Here is a 17968-nt window from a genome sequence, read left to right on the forward strand (position 1 = left end):
GAAAAAAAATAGTGCATGTCGCCATCTGTTGGAATTGTTATTAATTGTGTTTATTAAAAGAACCGCGTATCTTATTCGGGCTCAGAGATACACACACACACAATATGACTTGTATTGTGTGTACAGACCAATATGCAGAATATCATTGAAATATATAAAATACATAATGATACTGCTTTATTTACAATCATGTTGATTCTTGCTTACATTAGATATGACTATTATTTACTACTATACACTAGATGCAGGGCAAAACACATCTGAAAAAGTCAAATTATAAGAGATAAGATCAAACTTCATTTATCCCATGCCAGGACAATTAAATACAGACATTCTTGTTCTTGTTCCTGTTTTTATGCACACACACAACCACACACACATACACAGGGGGGGGGGGGGGGGAGAGAGAGAGAGAGAGAGAGAGAGAGAGAGAGAGAGAGAGAGAGAGAGAGAGAGAGAGAGAGAGAGGCTGTGAAAACCCTTTGAGATGCAGTTACACCTCCACTGCTGGGCGAAGGATGCATGTGATTAAAGCTGCATGCTGGATCGCCTTCTTCCAGAACATGTCATGAAAAGTGAGTACAACAAGTTTTTTACAAAACTCTTAACATACAGAGAGCAACAAGGAGAGATAAACACAGCGGGCTTTGTGGATTCCTGTACTTTGCAGCAATGAATAACAAAATATGAAATATGTTCATCAATTAATGGCTGTGGCTATTGATCCCATTGATCAGATGAGCTGAATTAAAGTTTATTCAATGTAAATAATTTTGATTTGACTCATTCAGTTTGACAATATATCATGCTCTATTTATATCCATTGTATAACATATAACTGATTACTATATACCTAAAGGTGTTGTTAAACTATAACACATTTAAAATTATAAAATGTGTTTTTCTTTGTTTGGTGAGGTAAATACTACCTGAAGACATGAATTATGAATGAATAGCAAAATCAAGATTCTCATACACTAGCTGTCAGGATATCTGCATGCTGCCTTTCATCTACATTATGAATGTTTCCAAAATGGTGATTAATAATAGATTAACTTCTCTGCAATTTCCAAGATGTCCACTCATCACTAACAGCTATAAAACCTCAGCTACAGATCAGACTCTGGGTCTGTGGTATATACAGAGAATGATGAGGTTTAATTTTATATTACAATAAATTATTGCAATTTGAAATGCACATTACTACATTACATGTTATCATGGAAATTCCATTTCAGAATTTTCTCTCACCAGGTTCACTACTTCAGTTTCTCTTGTGTGACTTCCCTCGTCCTCTGGTTGGTTGTTTAGTTTTTCAAGACTGAAGCATATGACATATTGAAATGGACACCTCCATGGATGCCAGACTGCATTCTCCAGATGTGAATGAAAAGATGGACGATGGAAATGATGGCAAACCAAAGTTCCATGACTCACAAACCGCAGCGTCAAAGTCATCCATCATACCTGACAGCTCCATCGCAGGCCAGACAGGTATGTTTACTGAAGATCAAGTCATGACTTGTCGTTTAGAAAGGACACTCTTTCTTCTCTTCTTCTCTTTGGCTAAAAGTCACTAGTTGTTCAGAGCAGATCTCCAGTGAGGACACTAAATTATCTCCAACTGACGTGTCTGTGAATCTATTCCCAAATAAAACAATAGGTATCTTTATCTATAAATATATATTAATAGTTAGTTCCTCTAAAAGCAGTTTTCATGAAAAGTTGTTCTTTTTTATGTCCGGTGCAGAGGCCTCTGTTGAAACCAACCCCAAAGGTGGAGTGACCAGATCAGCATCCACCTCTAGACCATGCTCTGTGGAGAAAGATCAGCCAAAGCCTCTATGCACCCTACTGCCATCCTCTGTGGAGGCCTGCACAGTCTGTGCAGCGAGTCAGTCATTCACATCAATCAGCAGGAGTCAAGAAAGCCGAAAAACCACCACCACCATGGTCAACCCCGAGCCAGACGGTGACGGTAAGCATGAAAACTATTGCGTATTCCTGCTTGTTCTCCTCGTCTTAAACTGTTTTCCGCTGAACTAAACCTTTTTCTCTCACCTTACCTCTCTCCCGAGACCTTTGCGCTGCAATCCTCTTGGCCTGTCTCTTCTGCCATCCGCTGGACTGTTTAATGGCCACAATGAGAGGGTGTAACGAGTGCGTTTGGTGGTTGTGTTCATCCCTGTGCGGCTGCGAGCCCACCACCCTGCAGCCCCTCCTGGACATCACCCACCACTGTGACCTCTGCAGGTGTCTGGGTGTCCGCTGCTTCCTGTGTGACTGTCCCATCTGTGACATCTGCCTGCAGGCTACAGAGTGCCTGGACCTTGCTATGGAAATCTCTCAAATGCTTTACCATTAATTGTAGCTGCCAGCAAGTAACCACATCCAGACATGAACCAATGGGAATCATTTATTTGTTAAAATCTTCCAAAAGCCAACTTGTAGGGACAAGACACAAATGCTACTGATTTATGGTTAACAGTCAATGTCAGCACTGGAATACATCAGGATAAAACATGATTAATATTGTGTACGAGTGGAAAAAGCTGACCATGGGTACTTGTGGGACTAAATGCTATCAGCAGCACTGAGTAGAGCTGCTTTTAGCTACACAACAAAGTAGGAGAGGACAATAAATCATTGTGGCCACCAAATAGTACAGATATTTTTGGCTGCCTTCACTAATTTTGTTGGTATGTTACCACAGAATAGTTTCAAATTGAAGTATATCAATAACTTGCAGGTTGTGTTGGAGGAAAAAAAAATACAGTGTGTTCATGTTAAAAAAAACAAAACAAAAAAAACAACTACACTTATGGAGGTTATTGTTCAAACACACATTCATTAACTGTACATAAGGTTGCATTAAGAATCAGACAAATTCAACGCCTTCCTAAAGTTTGTGACTATTTTACAGGATAATAATTGCATTGCATGTTTCACACAGCAAACAGTTATGCCTTATCATTACGGAGGTGAGGCCAGTGGTTGGTTTAAAAGGAGGTCAAAGCCCTCTGTATTCATACTACAATGATCAGTAACGCAGTATTAGATATATCTCTTGATCGTCCAAAAAACAAAGAAACAGAGAAACAAAAAAGCCAATCTTGGTAAATCATGCTAACCGGTAAAATCACTCAATGACCACCAAGTTAACGGACACAATCACTGAAAACACAGATATTAGTCAGGAGAAACTACCTATCTATTATTCAGGTATCAAAAAAAATATGAAATGAACTACGATTGTAAAAGGAAAAAAATGTTCTGCATTTCTCATACGGTCTGACAGAGTGAATATATTCAAAAATAAAATGCTGATTTGTAATTTGTAGCTACTCTGGAAGAAGTCCTGCTTTGGCTAACTAGCTGCAGCAGCAAGTGATTTTCCACTGCTTTTAAGGTTTATTATAAATACATGCAACCTGGGCATTAGCTGTCCACTGTGTGTAATAATAAAAAACAGACAAAAGCTCTCATAAAATGCATAGACTGCCATAAAATAAGGTGCAATAAAATTGCTCAAAATAAAATATTCTTATATACAATATGCAGTAAATATTTCACAATGTGCCAATTCACTTTACAAGATCCCTTCTGTAGCTGCTGGTGAAACAACACAACATGGATTAGCATGCGACTACTATTAACAAACCCTGATTCCAGTCAGTTGAAAAAAAGGAAAAAAAAAAATACTGTGTTGGCATCTCTTAAATCAGTTCGTTATGCCAATGCTGTTGTGAAAAACAAACCTCACAGCTTTTGTCCCTATTAATGAGCACATAATAAATTCAAGCAAACTTTATATCCCTCTTAAATCTCTGAAGAAAATCTTAAAAACTATTTAAGAACATATCATTTCTTAATGCTAAGTCCATGCCCTTATTATACAATATTCCATTTTTAATAGTATTGCATTTATAAACCCAGACATAATCATCTGACCAGCTCCAAACAGGAACATTAGTAATTAGGTCTGTATGGCAAATAAATTCAAGATACAATTTTTTACGTTAGTTTTGATCTTAATGTTAGCTATTTTTTGCTAATTGTAATTCTACAGTCCTACAAATACTCACGTTATTTAAGGATAGACTGCACTTCCTGACATTCTTGTCCCTACAGACAGTCTTTGACCACCAAACAGAGCTCATCACAAGTCCTCGTCCATTTCAAGGCTGCTCCTGCGACTGCTGGTTTTAGAGGCACCTGGCGACAAAGGAGAAAACAGCGGCTCGGCCACCCTGTCTGGGGACAAGGTGCACCCATCGTCCATAAGAATGTCTCCCAAGCCCACGTCGGGGTAGAGTGCTGAGGCAGAGGTGTCGTCAAGCTCAGCAAAGCTCAGGCTGCCCAGGTCCAGGGGGCTGCTGATGGTGAATCCTGCAGGGGACTCTGAGGAGGGAGGGGACAGGAAGGCAGCTGGCACAGACTGTCCAATGGCTGCTGCACCCAGACTTAGGAGGTTTTGGGAGGAGGCTGCTCCTGCGCTGTGAGGCAGAGACTGGACGCTTTGTGGGAGCGGCTGCTGCTGCTGCTGCTGCTGGAGCAGGGAGGGGTCGGAGCTGAGGCCAGACGAGATGCTGCTGGAGGAGGAGAGGCCGTGGGCCCGTGCCTGCATCTCCAGCTCCTGAGAAGAACAGCAGCAGATTTCCATTCAGATGTCCTGGAATGACTGATTGTTGCTATTCTACGACACCTACTGCATCTTTGCATATGAAAAGGAATCTCCTGACGGACGGAACAAACTGTTTTTATCAGCGATATTCTCTTTCTTCCTTTACTGGCACAGTGCTGCTTTATGGCGCACAGCTGTCCACATGTGGGAGACCATGGCCAGACTTTGAGGTGAATTTTAGTTTCATTTAAGAATAGGTCACATGATTTGACCTGCAGGCATAGTTGTCAGCAGATGAGAAGTAAAAATGTTTCCTGTTAAATATTTTAGGATCAAAACACTTGAAGCCTGCATGGAGGCAGGCTTAATTGCATGATAATTCTCATCATACTGACCTGGATGCGTAACATTAGACTGTGGTTCGCCTGCTCCAGCTTTTTCTGACGCATCTCAATATCCTTGGCTCTGTGCTGCTCCTTCTGTAACTTCCTGATGTAGTCTACAGACGCTTTCAGAATGGTGCCTTTATTCCATCGCATCTCCCTGTCATCATTGTGATATCAGTAACAAGAAAACAGAAAACGTGAATACATTTTCACAGTTGCAGGGCTCAGTTTTATAACGTGAATGTAATTTGATATCTAATAAGTCATTCACAGAGGAAAATGAGCATCCCGAAGCATCAGACTTACGGGTCACTTGACTTGGGTATCAGAGTACCCAGCTCCTTTATACGGTCATTTATGTTGAATCTCCGCCTCCTCTCAACTGCAAACAAGCAAAAGTGACAAGGTGGAGAGGGAAAGCACTTGAGTTTACCTTCAACACTCAGTTGTCACTAAGCAAGCATTATTTGATATACATGGATATGAGCAGACCTGGAATGGGATGTCAAAGGCAAAAGAGCACCTCCATGAAGCGAGGATGCAGCGCACTGCATGTCACACTTGTATTCTTGATGTTACTGTATTCACATTTAACAGAGAGGTGCAAGTGCTCGAGATGGTTGAACTAAAGCTCGACTTACTGAGGTTATGGTTGTCTTTCTTCTGCCTTTCTTTCATGAGTGCTTTGGCATCTGAATCTGAAAAACAAATTCACAGCCTCTCACACAATCAAACATTTTCAAACGGAAATAAAAGTTTTCCTGGACATTAAAAAAGTAAAAGGCGCATGGTTCTAAAAGTTAGCATACCAGTAATTTCCCTTTTAATTTTTGGAAGATCAGCAGGGCAGGAGTTGCTGACAGTGAGAGTAGGTGCTGCCATCCCAGGGCTGTGGTATACATCCAGCAGATTTCCTGGGAGCTACAGAATGAAACATGATACAAAATGTCATTTCCAGAAATGGTCACCGATTGTCAAAAACCTGGAAGCAAATCTGTAAAAAGATTGCCTTAACCATTCCAGCTTAAACATTAAGAGCAACCAGGTCCCCAGCTTCAAAACAGAGTCAAATATGGTCTCTGTGGCATCACATAAAGGCTGCTACATGTTGCACAGATGCTTGATAAGGCTAGAGCACAAAATCCAAGCATTTATATGACACTCAAGGTGAATGACAATAAGCTGGTGCTATCTAAACGACAACAAAAAGAAAATCACAAAGGTCTTTACCTCACTGTGCTTCTTCTTCTTTTCCTCAAACAGCACCATAATCCTCATTTTTGACAAATGAATTGTTAACTTGACTGCCCAAATGTACTTCTTCTAAGCACAATCCACTTTCTCTCGCTTCTCCCACTCTTGTGTCCTCTGATAACTTTGCCCCGCCCAGGCAGCACGTTTGTGACGAATGCTAACTGAGTGCCAAAAGTGTATATTTACTCCTACAGCTTCAGAATTCCACACACAAAAGAGACCCTCCATTCGCAGGAAAAACACTTTGGATGTAAAATGTTGGTCGGTAAGACCTGCCTGAAATCTTCTGTTATCCTGTCCCTATACTCCGAAAGAAGAAGCTGTGTGCTCTAGAGGAAACTCTAAAAAGGAAGTATTCATGGTTAAAAAAATATGTTGTTCTTCATACCGTGCTAGGCAACTGAAGTCCTGAGTCAATCAATGTAATGATGTCGTCATTGAAACTGGATTCAAGACTAATGATGTCGATTACGTCATCAATCTAGATAAAGCAGATGAGAGAAAACACCAGTGGCAGGAAGTCAGCAAAGCCCTCAGGGTTAAATGTTTAAAAGTAATCAATATGTGTGTATATAGTATGCTTTGTAATCTAAAGCAGAAACAGGAAAAGAAGCTGAATGCCAACACAAAACATTTAAATCAATGTAACAGTTAGAAAGAGGTCCGATATCAAAGAGAGAAGTGTGTGCAAGAGAAGTGCTGGCATGGTTAAGCTGTAGGCGCAGTATTTAACATCCTATTGTGACAACAGGCCAGCAGGGGTATGATGACAAAAGGCATGCATCATTACAGTGGGACCTTCAGGCACATCACTGCAGAGCAAACAAAAAGTAATTAAGCTAGAAGTGAGCAGAGGGTTAGACATTTAACTTCTCCAAAAATGCATTGTTAGTGTGCAGAAATTCCACTATTGACAAGGTTGTGCCATGTGCTGTGCCAGCAAACCAAACAAACACACACACGCGCACGCACACGCACAGTGAAACAGTGTGAAATTGAAACCACTGGTATCAGAGCAGAAATTCCCCATACCTCGTCCTTGTTGGATCCAATGTTAAGCAGAGCCATAGGACTGTTAGGGGCACTGCTGGCAGTAGGAGCAACTTCAGGGGCAGAACTGGACTGCGGCACAGGGGACACACCCATGGTCTGAGTAACCGCCATGTTGCCCAGAGTGGTGGAGAGGTACTGCTTCACCTGTTGCCTCTGTGCCTGCTGGATGTGGTACTTGGTGGGGTTCTCCAAGTGAGTCTGCACCTGATCATTTAGAGAGTTGTTAAGGACTAATGTTCTGACATACTCAGACTTCACTAAACAAAGAACACAAGTGATGAACATTCTTACTTTCAGCACCTCCACGGGCACCTGTGCTGGAGGGGGACGGGCAGCATTTGGGGGCAGTGTGACAGAGATGGCTGGAGTGGAGTCTGAGGCCCGGAGCTGAGAGGCGGAGGCCTGCTGCTGGGCTTCACGTCTCTCCTGCTCCTGAGCTTGTTCTCGCATCAGCTGCTGCCGCAGCAACACACGTGACGACATGGCTGAAGACAGCTGTCCAGATCTAGGGATGGAGCTGGAAAACAAATGCAGAGCAACGGTGCATCAGAAAGTATTTACATATTATGCTTTATAATGTCACACAAGGCAATCCTTAAAATCATCCACTGCTGTATTCTAGTGATGATGTTTTGGAGGTCTATCCAGATGTTACTTTCACCACTGGTCTCCTACAACATTGCATTTTAAAATGGTTTTATGCACCTGGCTCCTGCTACCCATCAAAATCCAACTGTAGCGCACTGTTGAGGAATCCAAATAGATTATTGGCGAGCTTTCTTCCTTAGAAGAGCATGCAGTTGAACTGAACATCCACTAGAAGCACAGGTTCATTATGTATTGTTTTATTTATTGATTCATCACTGTCATTTAACACTGAAGCTCGACAGGCTAGAGACTATTATTTCTCTATTTTCTGCCAACCAGCAAAATGAAGAAACCACTATTTTGTAAAGCTCTCTCCACCTCCTGCTCATATATCATTAAGTGCTGATTGAGAACAATATCGCACTGTCTTTGTCGGAAAAAACTGATCACATTAGGGCAAACATCACACCTCCCTTTTCATGCAATGAATCTGTTGAATTGCCTTCAGTCTGCATGCACTGCATGATCTAAAGGATACTGTGGCCATCCAGGCCTGTCAACATTTTTGGATAACTGGTAAACGATTGCAACAAAACTGGCCCTATTTTTAAACCCAACGACAACACCAGTTTTTTATGTTATCATAAAAGGCTGAGATAAAACCATGCAGACTGACTTGAGCGCAGAAATTCCCAACACAGAATCAAACAACACACACTATAATCACTACTGTCAATGATGTCAGTGGTCATGACATGCTCCACTAAAGGCACAGTCTGCACAAATAGAGGCTCGAGATTAAGGCACAGTACATAATAACACAACAGCTCCTCCAGCCTATTGTATGATACACAAGTGAGCAACTGCTGCACCAGATCTATTTTTTCTTGATCTCTCCTGAAGCGACTGTCCCGTCCATCTCTGAGGCAACAGGCTGTGACAGTCAGAGTGTCCCACTGTGAGGCAAGCCTTGACAACTCAGACTGCAAATTCTCTGCAATCGCATCTTTGTCACATGTAAGTAGGCATTTACTCATTATCCAAAATAAATTTGGGGGTGGTCCATTGGCTTTTATCATTGGGAAATTATGAGGATCCAGACATGCCAGATCAGCATAAAGTTCCCCATGCTGTAGGAACCAGCAACGTATACCAGAATGACATGGTGGACATGGATCCTACAGGCTGCCAACGTCTGCAGCTCTGTCCCTCTGCACTTCCATTTCAGATCCCTCACTTTAAACTCTGTTTGCCCATTTCACATAATTATCTGTGGCTTCAGACATGCACAGAGCCCCCCAGATTGTCCTGAACTGTTGAGTTTCTGATGCACTTCTTCACATTAACTTTGCAAGAATCAAAGGTCTGTACAAAAGTCTTCCTCAGCTGATGATTCTCATTCAACAACTGCCTACAGTTTCTTGTGAAGGCTGTCAGTTACATAGCAGACGACAACACTGCACTGATCTTTTGACATTATGTCTCGTGTTGTATCGATCTGTAGCAAATACATTCCAGCATGAATGAGATCAGAAGAAACACTCTGACTGCTTACAGCTGAATTCACAGTGGTTTTTAACAGTAATATCAATAATGAGCCTCCTGTACATGCTGCTGTAAACAACTGTCATGTTAACCAAGAAGAAAAGTATTTCCAGGAGTTCCCAAGATCAATAGACATGTCACATATTGAGTGTGCGGCCTCATATTTATTACCCCAATATCAGAGTGCACGCTTGACAATACATCTTACTGTTTCAAGGGTGCAAAGTGGTGATGTGACAGCATTTTTTCCTGAAAATAAAGAAAATGATCAGTGCACGGTGTTCCTACTCATGATGCATGCTACATTTTTCTCGACAAGCCGTGTTCAAGTCACACAGCCTGTCAGTGATATTCAGACTTACTAAATGAAGCAGTGCTAAGAACATGAAAAAATCAGACGATCTATAAGAATTTTTAAGTTTTTTCCTGCTCATTTAGTCTCTGATATGAGGGGATTCTTCTGAAAATGCCTTGCACACTACACAAAATAAAGAATGACTCTCAGCACAATAGCTGAAATCGAAATTACCAAACTTCCACTAATATAAATAAATAATGAAAGTAGTAAAACAACCTTTGGAGGTACTCAGTAACAATATTTCTGAGTTTAAATCAGTTTGTCTCATTTGTTTTCTTCAATGCTTTCTCTAGCCTTGATAAATGTTTGTTTCCATTAAACTACTTTTGAACTGCATCATGCCTGGACATCCTCTCATCCTTACATGATATATCTGCTCCAGTTCTGCCTCCTCCTGGTCCTAAACCTTGGCTGTGATAGTGTGCTCTTACAAACGCCTGTTCAGGCTTTAGCCCGAGCTGTTCCCTCGGTTAAAACATTTACACTTCACACCTTCACCAATCTTCTTTTTAATAGATGTGTCATGCACCAACCTCACCAAATCAAATCCCTCGTATGTGTAAAATCATACTTGGCAATAAAGCTTTTTTCTGATTTTTGATTTTCAAGCTTTAGCCCGAGCTGTTCCCTCGGTTAAAACATCTACACTGCACGCCTTCCTCCACATTCACTGCCTACACGCCTACATCCTCAACAACGTATGGACTCTGGCCTCCACTTTTAACCAGGATACGTGTTATTACCAAGCAGTTCTTACGTAATTCTGCATGTTTTTTAGTGTCTATGTACACTCAGACTTCACACTTGGTACAACGTGACTTCTTGTTACATGGCCACAGAAGCAGATAAATAGCTGAATGCATTAAGTCTACTCAAAACACGTCGTTACGAGTGTATAGTTCAGAGTACATGGCTGTCAGTATTGATTCATCTTTTAGGTCATATGTGAAAATAAGTTAACACAGTATTTATGTGAGCTGACGGGCTGTTGTCTCTCATGAGAACCACACTGACAGCATGCCATTAAAAGGGCTGAGTTACTTAACGCCACTTCACACCCAGTGTTAGGATAATTTTACGAGCTATTTCAACATGTAAGCTACATCGACTGGTTAACTAGCTTACTTTCAGCTGTTGTCGTAATTTCTATTTTAAGCGACCTCCGATCGAGCGTCATGAGTTAGCAGAGTTCACTTGACAGCTCAGTGCTGCTAACGGGCCCACATCAACACGCTGAGTGCGGATAACGTTACACAGCAAAGGCTAACTAGTGTTTACACCAGAGGCGCTTTACAGGAGCTTTTCAGTCACCCAGTCGACTGGAGGGAGCTTAGCTATTTTTGTGGCGTGTCAGCAGTACATGAAGACACACCATGGAAGACACAAACACGACAGAGTAAAAATAGGAAGTTGCAGCTTAGCTAGCAAGCCAGCTAGCAGCTGACAGTTGCCGAAAAGCTAATGCTACCAAGCTAAATCGTTATTAATGAGTAAATATAAAAACATACTGTAGCAATAGATTTGTTTGACGTAATCACAGCCATAAAGCTCCCAAGTCCTCCGTTTTCTTTGCCATTTTAAAGTCGGTGAATACAAGCCCTTCGAATAGTCGCTGGCCACCGCACTAGACTTGTTTATCTCGGGCCGATGGGCTGAGGTCATCTGACGCGTGTTACCCGGAACTTGTTGACAGCTGTGCGGTTCCTCCTCCTACGTCTTCTGTCTATAAAAATCTGTTTTTAGTGAATCGTATGGCATTCGTAAAAACATGTTTTGTTTGTAAAATTTCGGCAAAAAATCAGCACCATATATCACTGCTCTCCACAGGTGTTCTGTAGAGTTCACATGGATTGTGTTACTGCCATCTACTGGATTGTAGCAGCTCCATGGTGAAAATTATATGTAGCGTGAAACAAAATCAATCAATCAATCAATCAATCAATCAATCAAGTCACTTCCCATTCTGGAACCCAGACCCTTCCCTAGGAGGTTCCTTAATGTTAAACACCCTTCATTATGTACGTTTATCAGAGGTAGAATAAAATAAAACTTTAAATGCAAACAAGTGTAATCTGGATGTATAAAATCGATTTAAATCTTTATTTGCACTCTTAAGCGTTTAAGCGTAATTTAGATATAACTCCTATATATGGAAGTGTCGAGGACTTTACAGGTGCAAACTACGTGCAAAAAAACAATGTACAATTTAAAATAAAACTCCAATGGTTGCATAATATAGAGTATAATCTACCTCATGAAAAACCACCATGATGTACTGAATCATTTTTGGAATGAAGAAAGGACCAAGGGTCAAAGACACTCATGCTTTGCCTTTTAACATCAATCAGAATATGGTGGCGATATCCAAAAAGGACAAAACACAAATAATGTATTCTATTTATCTTTTATTTCAATCTATTCTAATTAGCTATCTGAAAATGAAAAGTCCATCGCAGATAACAAGTTGTCTGAGAGTTTCGTGGCAATTTTGTCTGTATAGGAAGAAAAGAAAAAAAACCTGATCAGTTTTATTTGCATGATTAAATATAATCCATGTCAGGTATAGATAAAACATATGTGGGCATGTGTGTGAGTATATGCTGATGCAAATGTTTCGACCATCAGCCAAGTGGAGCAGTTACAATAAAAATTACAGACCAATAGAAACTTTCACATAGGAACAGACTTTTCTGTTTCACGATATTTGTACAAACCAGCTCTTTTCTGTTGCTTTTTCCTCTTCTTGCTGGCAGCCTGGAGTGCCTGGCCCTGCTGTAGAGGATCTACATTCAAGATATCCTTCAAACTTGGAGCCCTGGATGCCGCATCATTTGCAGGTAAGTCAGTCTTTGACTTCTGAGATTTTATCTCCACTGTCATTGGTCCAAACTATTTTGAGTAGGACAGAAACACAAGTTAAATGTTAAGTTAAATACACATTGGAAGTGCACAAAGTACTATAATTAAGCAAACACCTGGGGCACCCCTATAGCTCAGTTGGTAGGGTGTGCGCCCCATGCACTGAGGCTGCTGGTCCTCTGCAGTGGCCGTAGGCTCAACTCCTACCTGCGGCACACTTGCTGCATGTCGTCCCCTCTCTCTACCCCCCCCCCCCGTCATACCTTCAGCTGTCTTTAGGTATGACAGGAGGGGGGGTAAAAAAAAAATAAATAAGTAAACACTTATGTTGTCAGGGCTGCACTGTTTCACACCTCTGGGTCTTGTTCATCTTCCATAGATTCAGCTTCATCTTTAAGTTCTGGGTCGTTCGAGGACCCCCCCACCATTTCCAGATTAGTAGATGGTTCATCCTGACCACCTTGAGTCATTCCAGTGGTTTCCATGCAGAATCCCATTTGAATATCAGGACAAGATGACTCTGAAACACAGCAAAAGTCCACCTTTGGAGCCACTACTGCTTCTTTTGAGTATTTTTAACTATGCAAGCCAGAAGGTAAAGAGACTGAGAAAAGTAACTGAGAAAAAATGTTTTGTAAAGGCAAAATGATCCTGTGTTTTTTACCTGCAAGAACTTCCTGATTTCCTTTTTCCAGCTCATCCCAGTCAAAAGCTTTACCCATCTCTGTAACAATCTCAGCACTGACGTGTGTGGGAAGAGTGTGTGTCTCCGGAGGGTGTGTGAAGTAGCTGATCCTTCCTCTAAATAACAAAAACATGCTGAAATTAACACAGAGAACACTGGTTGATTGTTATTTGTCAAACTTCCAAAATTGTATTGTTTTACCCACCCAGTCCAGTCCATTAACACACTTTTAGCTGCTTTGTCAGTGTCAGGCAGTCCTCCCTTCCTTAGTTTGCCTTGACGCCGAGCAAGCAATGACAAGAAGTCCAGAGCTGTATGAAAGTCTGGAACTCCGTAGTGCTCCATGATCTGTACATGCAGCCAAATCACTGTAAAGGCAGTATAACACAATCAAGCAACACAGAAAAAGGCTGTGACGAAGACATGACATACCTGCGCCTTGTTGCAGCGTCGAAGGATGGCTTCGACCGGTGGAAGGGGATCTACAAGCTGTTCGATTTTCACACAGTTACGAAGAATCATCGCTGCGTCGCTTGTTGAAGTTGCCATGACAATGCCAGGGCAATCTAGAAGCTTAATGTGTTTGTCCAAATGCACCTGTTGGAGGCACCTGAAACCCATCACACCAATCAGTAAGACCAGCAGGACACAAGCAGGATTTCATGGGAATACAGGCTCAACAACTATACCTACTTGGTGACACCAGGAGTGGCTCCAACACTACACGCTCGTGCCCGTTTCAGACTGTTGATCAAACTACTCTTTCCCACGTTAGGAAAACCTACAAAACAGGAAGGAAATTATTTAGAAATGATTTCACTTTGGACAACACAGAAAGAAACTGGTGTCTTACTGGATGTGGTGCTTACCTACAACACCTACAGAGATGGCCGTCTTTATGTCCAGGTTGCGGCAGTAGTTGCCAAGTAGCTTCATCAAGCAATCTGCACCAACACAAGCACTGCTACTAAGAAGGTCTGCAGTGGCTTGTGTCACTGGTACGTTACTGCGTTTCTGTTCATGGCACAAGACAGGGACAAATATTGTTTAGTGTTCACATGTAATGATGTTATTCTCTAGCTTTAATGATTAGAATATTACTCCGCTCTTTAAAATGATCAAAATATAAACATGTAACAGCATACCAAGTTCTTGGTCTGTTGCTGGGTAGATGCTTTGAAAGCTACAGTAGGAAACTCATTACGCAGATACTTTATCCACTTTTCCACAATTTCCTTTGACACCAAATCTGTTATCAAAGTAAACCCATGTCAAGTCAAACACTGAATATTTTACACAATAAATCAAACACGTTGTCATGCAATCAAATATATGCAAATATACACAATTTCCAAAACATAGAATTTAAAAATATATTTAGCTAACTCACCAATTTTATTGAGCACTAAAACTATCTTCTTGTTCATTCCACTTTGAATGACTGCCTGCTCCACCTGAGGACATCTGCAGCCAAGAGGGTCACGTGCATCCAAAACTTCCAAAATCACATCTGAGGCCTCCACTACCTTAAAAAAAAAAAAAAGTTTTTAAAAACACAGTGTACCTGCTGTATTACGCTCCTATAACAGCTGGAAGAACAGCATGATTTAGAAGACAGGAAATCTGTACCAGCCTATATGTCTGTGTGTGCATGGCAGGACATGGGCAGGATGTCTTTAAGTGGAGACTGCACTGGAGATTGCTGGATTTACGGTAGTGTGTGATCAACTAGTCTTCAGCAGTCATTGTCTTTTAACTGCGTTTGAAAAGGTTAAGAGAAAAAGAACTCAAATTGCAGAAAAACTGTAATATTTAGCAGCTGTTGGAAATTTGTTGGAAATTTCCCCACTGTGGGACTAATAAAGGAATATCTTATCTTGTCTTATCTTATGTGGGTCAGTTTGTGGCACAGATGGAGCAGCTACATACTTTTTTAAATTCTCTGTAATACGCTTTTCTTGAATTCTCATTTTCAAAATTAACATGCTTCTCCAAACTCTGCATCTCCATCTCCTGTGAACACAAAGAAGAAAACAGAAATTACTACAATGGACGTTTGCACAGCACGCAGTGAACTGGAGTCCATTTCCACTGAATGGGTTGATATTTACCCTCTGCTCAAAATCTCTTTGTCGCTGTAGGATGTCATTCTGGAAGTTTTGCAAATTCCTCCTCTTCATCATCTCTCGTTCTCTAGATATTTTCTGCTTTTCTTTGAGGTCCTGAAGCTAATTGGGAAAGATATGAATTGAAAGATTGATGAATCTCAAGAAAATATATGCATGGTAACCACAAATATGAGTGTGAGACTTTCGAATGTTCACCCTTTGCTTCCTGATTTCTTCTGGATTTCTCTGGGCTTTGACATGCTGCACAGATGACTGCTCCGAATTCTTCGTCCACCCTGAAGTATCATTCTTTCGTCCATCTGTTGTCTGTACACAGGAAATATACTGTATAAGAATACGTTTTCTATTAGTTCACTATAAGGCATCACAATGCCACCTATGAAGCTAAACATTTATCTATGAGACTTTTTGAAAGAACTAAGAGGCTGTTTTACTGGGCAAATAATACAAATCACAATCAACGAGTCTGAAAGTCTCTGTAAAATGTAGTGCAGCAGATCTGCTTACAGCACATACTGTATCTAAATCTGAACTTAAACTGAATCTTTCACAAGAGTTTATCTGCTAGCTTAGGTGTGTGTGTCAGCTGTAGCATGTGTCAGTGCCACACAGTACAAATTTAACTGTGTGATTTATAAACACTGCAGTCGTCTGGTTTGTTTATAGAGACGTGCACAGTGGAAGTGAATCGTCTGAATACTAGGTTTACATCCATTTGTGATGATGAAGGGAGCTGGGACAATATCTTAGCCATCCTTGTAGGTACTAAGCAGTTGAGTAATGTACAAGTCAGTGCTACTTACACTCTCTGAGTCCCCACAACGTTACCCTCAGGGGTTTGGGTTGTTCTCACATCAGTTTGTTATTTTATTGAAACTAAGCTACATTTACATGATTTTTAGGTAACGTTTTGGCAACTGCACACTGAAAAAGAAGCACATTTAATGCTGTCAGACACAGAGTAGCCCATCAAATGACAGCCGACGTGTAGTCCTAGCACCAAGACTTAGCCACAGCTAACATTAGCCGGGTAGCGCTTACCTTCACTTTTCCGAGGAAGCCGAGACGTTTGGCTCGTTTTTGTTCTGTAAAATGGAAGAAACGACAGAACTCATTTTAAATCATCGACACTTCTTTAGTGAGTGAAGACGTTTAGTCAAAAACGACAGAGTACATACTAGCTTTCGACATTTCTTCACCAAAGTCTTTCTGACTTCACGTGTGTGGCAGAAGGGTGGGCACGCGCACACATCGACGTCATCGACAACATCCGGCTAAGTGTCAAATTAAAAGAGCGTTTACGTTTTGGCCACAACAAACTACCCCATCTGCCTGTGGAGGTATCTGCGGACACTAACCCCAGCCGGAGTGTGCAATACTTTCCTACTTTAAGATTTTATAAATAACTAGTACACCTCTGTAATAAAAACGCGTGGAATGATTAACTGTTCAACCATTTAGAGGCACATAGAGGTGTAGCATGTAGGGCAGCCCATATGACTTTAGACTTTTAGACTTTAGACTGCTTCTTTATCGATCCCAATTTGGGAAATTATATAGTTGCAGTAGCAATTAAACATAGAGACAAACACAGAATACATACAATAATTGTTTAAAAAAGTAACAAAAAGTAGCAAGATATATAAAACAGGATTAACAGCAGTTTGTTAAAATTAAAAAACTAAAAAAATTAAAACTAAGAATGACTAAATATCTAAATATATAATATGCATTATAATGTATATTATATAATATTATAATAATGTCATAAATAATACAATGTGTTCAGCAGTTTCCCAGTCCCTGCTGCTGAAAAACATCCCACGCTGTGTACAAGAAGGGGATGAGCAGACTCTTTTTCCCGAGGAGGCTCAGATCATTCAACATGTGCAGCAAGATGTTGGAGATCTTCCACCATTCTGTTGTTGCCAGTGCACTCTTCTTTGCTGCAGTGTGCTCAGGGAGCAGCATCGGAGCCGGCGACACCAACAGACTGAACAAACTGATCAGGAAGGTCGGCTCCATCATTTGCCTCAAAGTGGACACTTTTGAGGAGGTGGTGGAGAGGAGGACACTGGACAGACTGTTATCCATGATCATGGATAACCCTGAACATCCTCTTCACCACCTCGTGGACAGACAGCAGAGCTCCTTCTCCAATAGACTGCTCCAGCTCCGCTGTCACAAGGTCGCTTCAGGACATCATTCCTGCCACGAGCCATCACACTGTAACAACAGTAATTTAAACTGTTAATCCGCCAACCTCACAAAAGCTTACTTTTACATATTATCTGCACTACTGCATATTGATTGTCTCCAGTTTACACTTATCTGTCATCTGAAAATGAACAAATTTTTTGCTGTTTTTTGCTGTAAATACTGTTTATATACTTAGTTATATTGCATTTTTTATTGTATTATTATAATATTATATAATACGTATTATAATTTTAATACATATTATCTAACTATATATTTAGTTTTGCT

The 17968-nt window shown here is 40.9% G+C and overlaps 2 protein-coding genes across 3 annotated transcripts; both read right to left on the reverse strand.

The window, feature by feature from the left end:
• Positions 1-2399: 2399 nt before the first annotated feature.
• Positions 2400-11655, reverse strand: tfe3b (transcription factor binding to IGHM enhancer 3b). Its single transcript, XM_070958935.1, has 9 exons — positions 11317-11655; positions 7609-7834; positions 7297-7521; positions 6653-6745; positions 5820-5931; positions 5652-5708; positions 5317-5392; positions 5020-5167; positions 2400-4636 (listed from the first exon to the last, which is right to left on the reverse strand). Exons 2-9 carry the CDS (start codon positions 7798-7800, stop codon positions 4160-4162), a joined length of 1380 nt encoding a protein of 459 aa, XP_070815036.1. The 5' UTR covers positions 7801-7834; positions 11317-11655; the 3' UTR covers positions 2400-4159.
• Positions 11656-12197: 542 nt separating this feature from the next.
• On the reverse strand, positions 12198-16746 carry gnl3l (G protein nucleolar 3 like). Of its 2 annotated transcripts, none has more exons than XM_070958849.1 (15): positions 16660-16746; positions 16523-16566; positions 15677-15787; positions 15464-15580; positions 15282-15365; positions 14743-14878; positions 14498-14601; positions 14222-14366; positions 14046-14133; positions 13785-13962; positions 13558-13700; positions 13332-13468; positions 13021-13187; positions 12523-12697; positions 12198-12300 (listed from the first exon to the last, which is right to left on the reverse strand). In XM_070958849.1, exons 1-15 carry the CDS (start codon positions 16670-16672, stop codon positions 12233-12235), a joined length of 1710 nt encoding a protein of 569 aa, XP_070814950.1. In that variant the 5' UTR covers positions 16673-16746; the 3' UTR covers positions 12198-12232. The 2 variants fall into 2 exon arrangements, with proteins under 2 accessions (XP_070814950.1, XP_070814951.1); XM_070958850.1 differs by having other exon boundaries at positions 14743-14874; positions 15278-15365.
• Positions 16747-17968: the final 1222 nt, after the last annotated feature.

Source organism: Chaetodon trifascialis, chromosome 3, assembly GCF_039877785.1.
Source record: "Chaetodon trifascialis isolate fChaTrf1 chromosome 3, fChaTrf1.hap1, whole genome shotgun sequence".
In the NCBI taxonomy this organism is placed as follows: Eukaryota; Metazoa; Chordata; class Actinopteri; order Chaetodontiformes; family Chaetodontidae; genus Chaetodon; species Chaetodon trifascialis.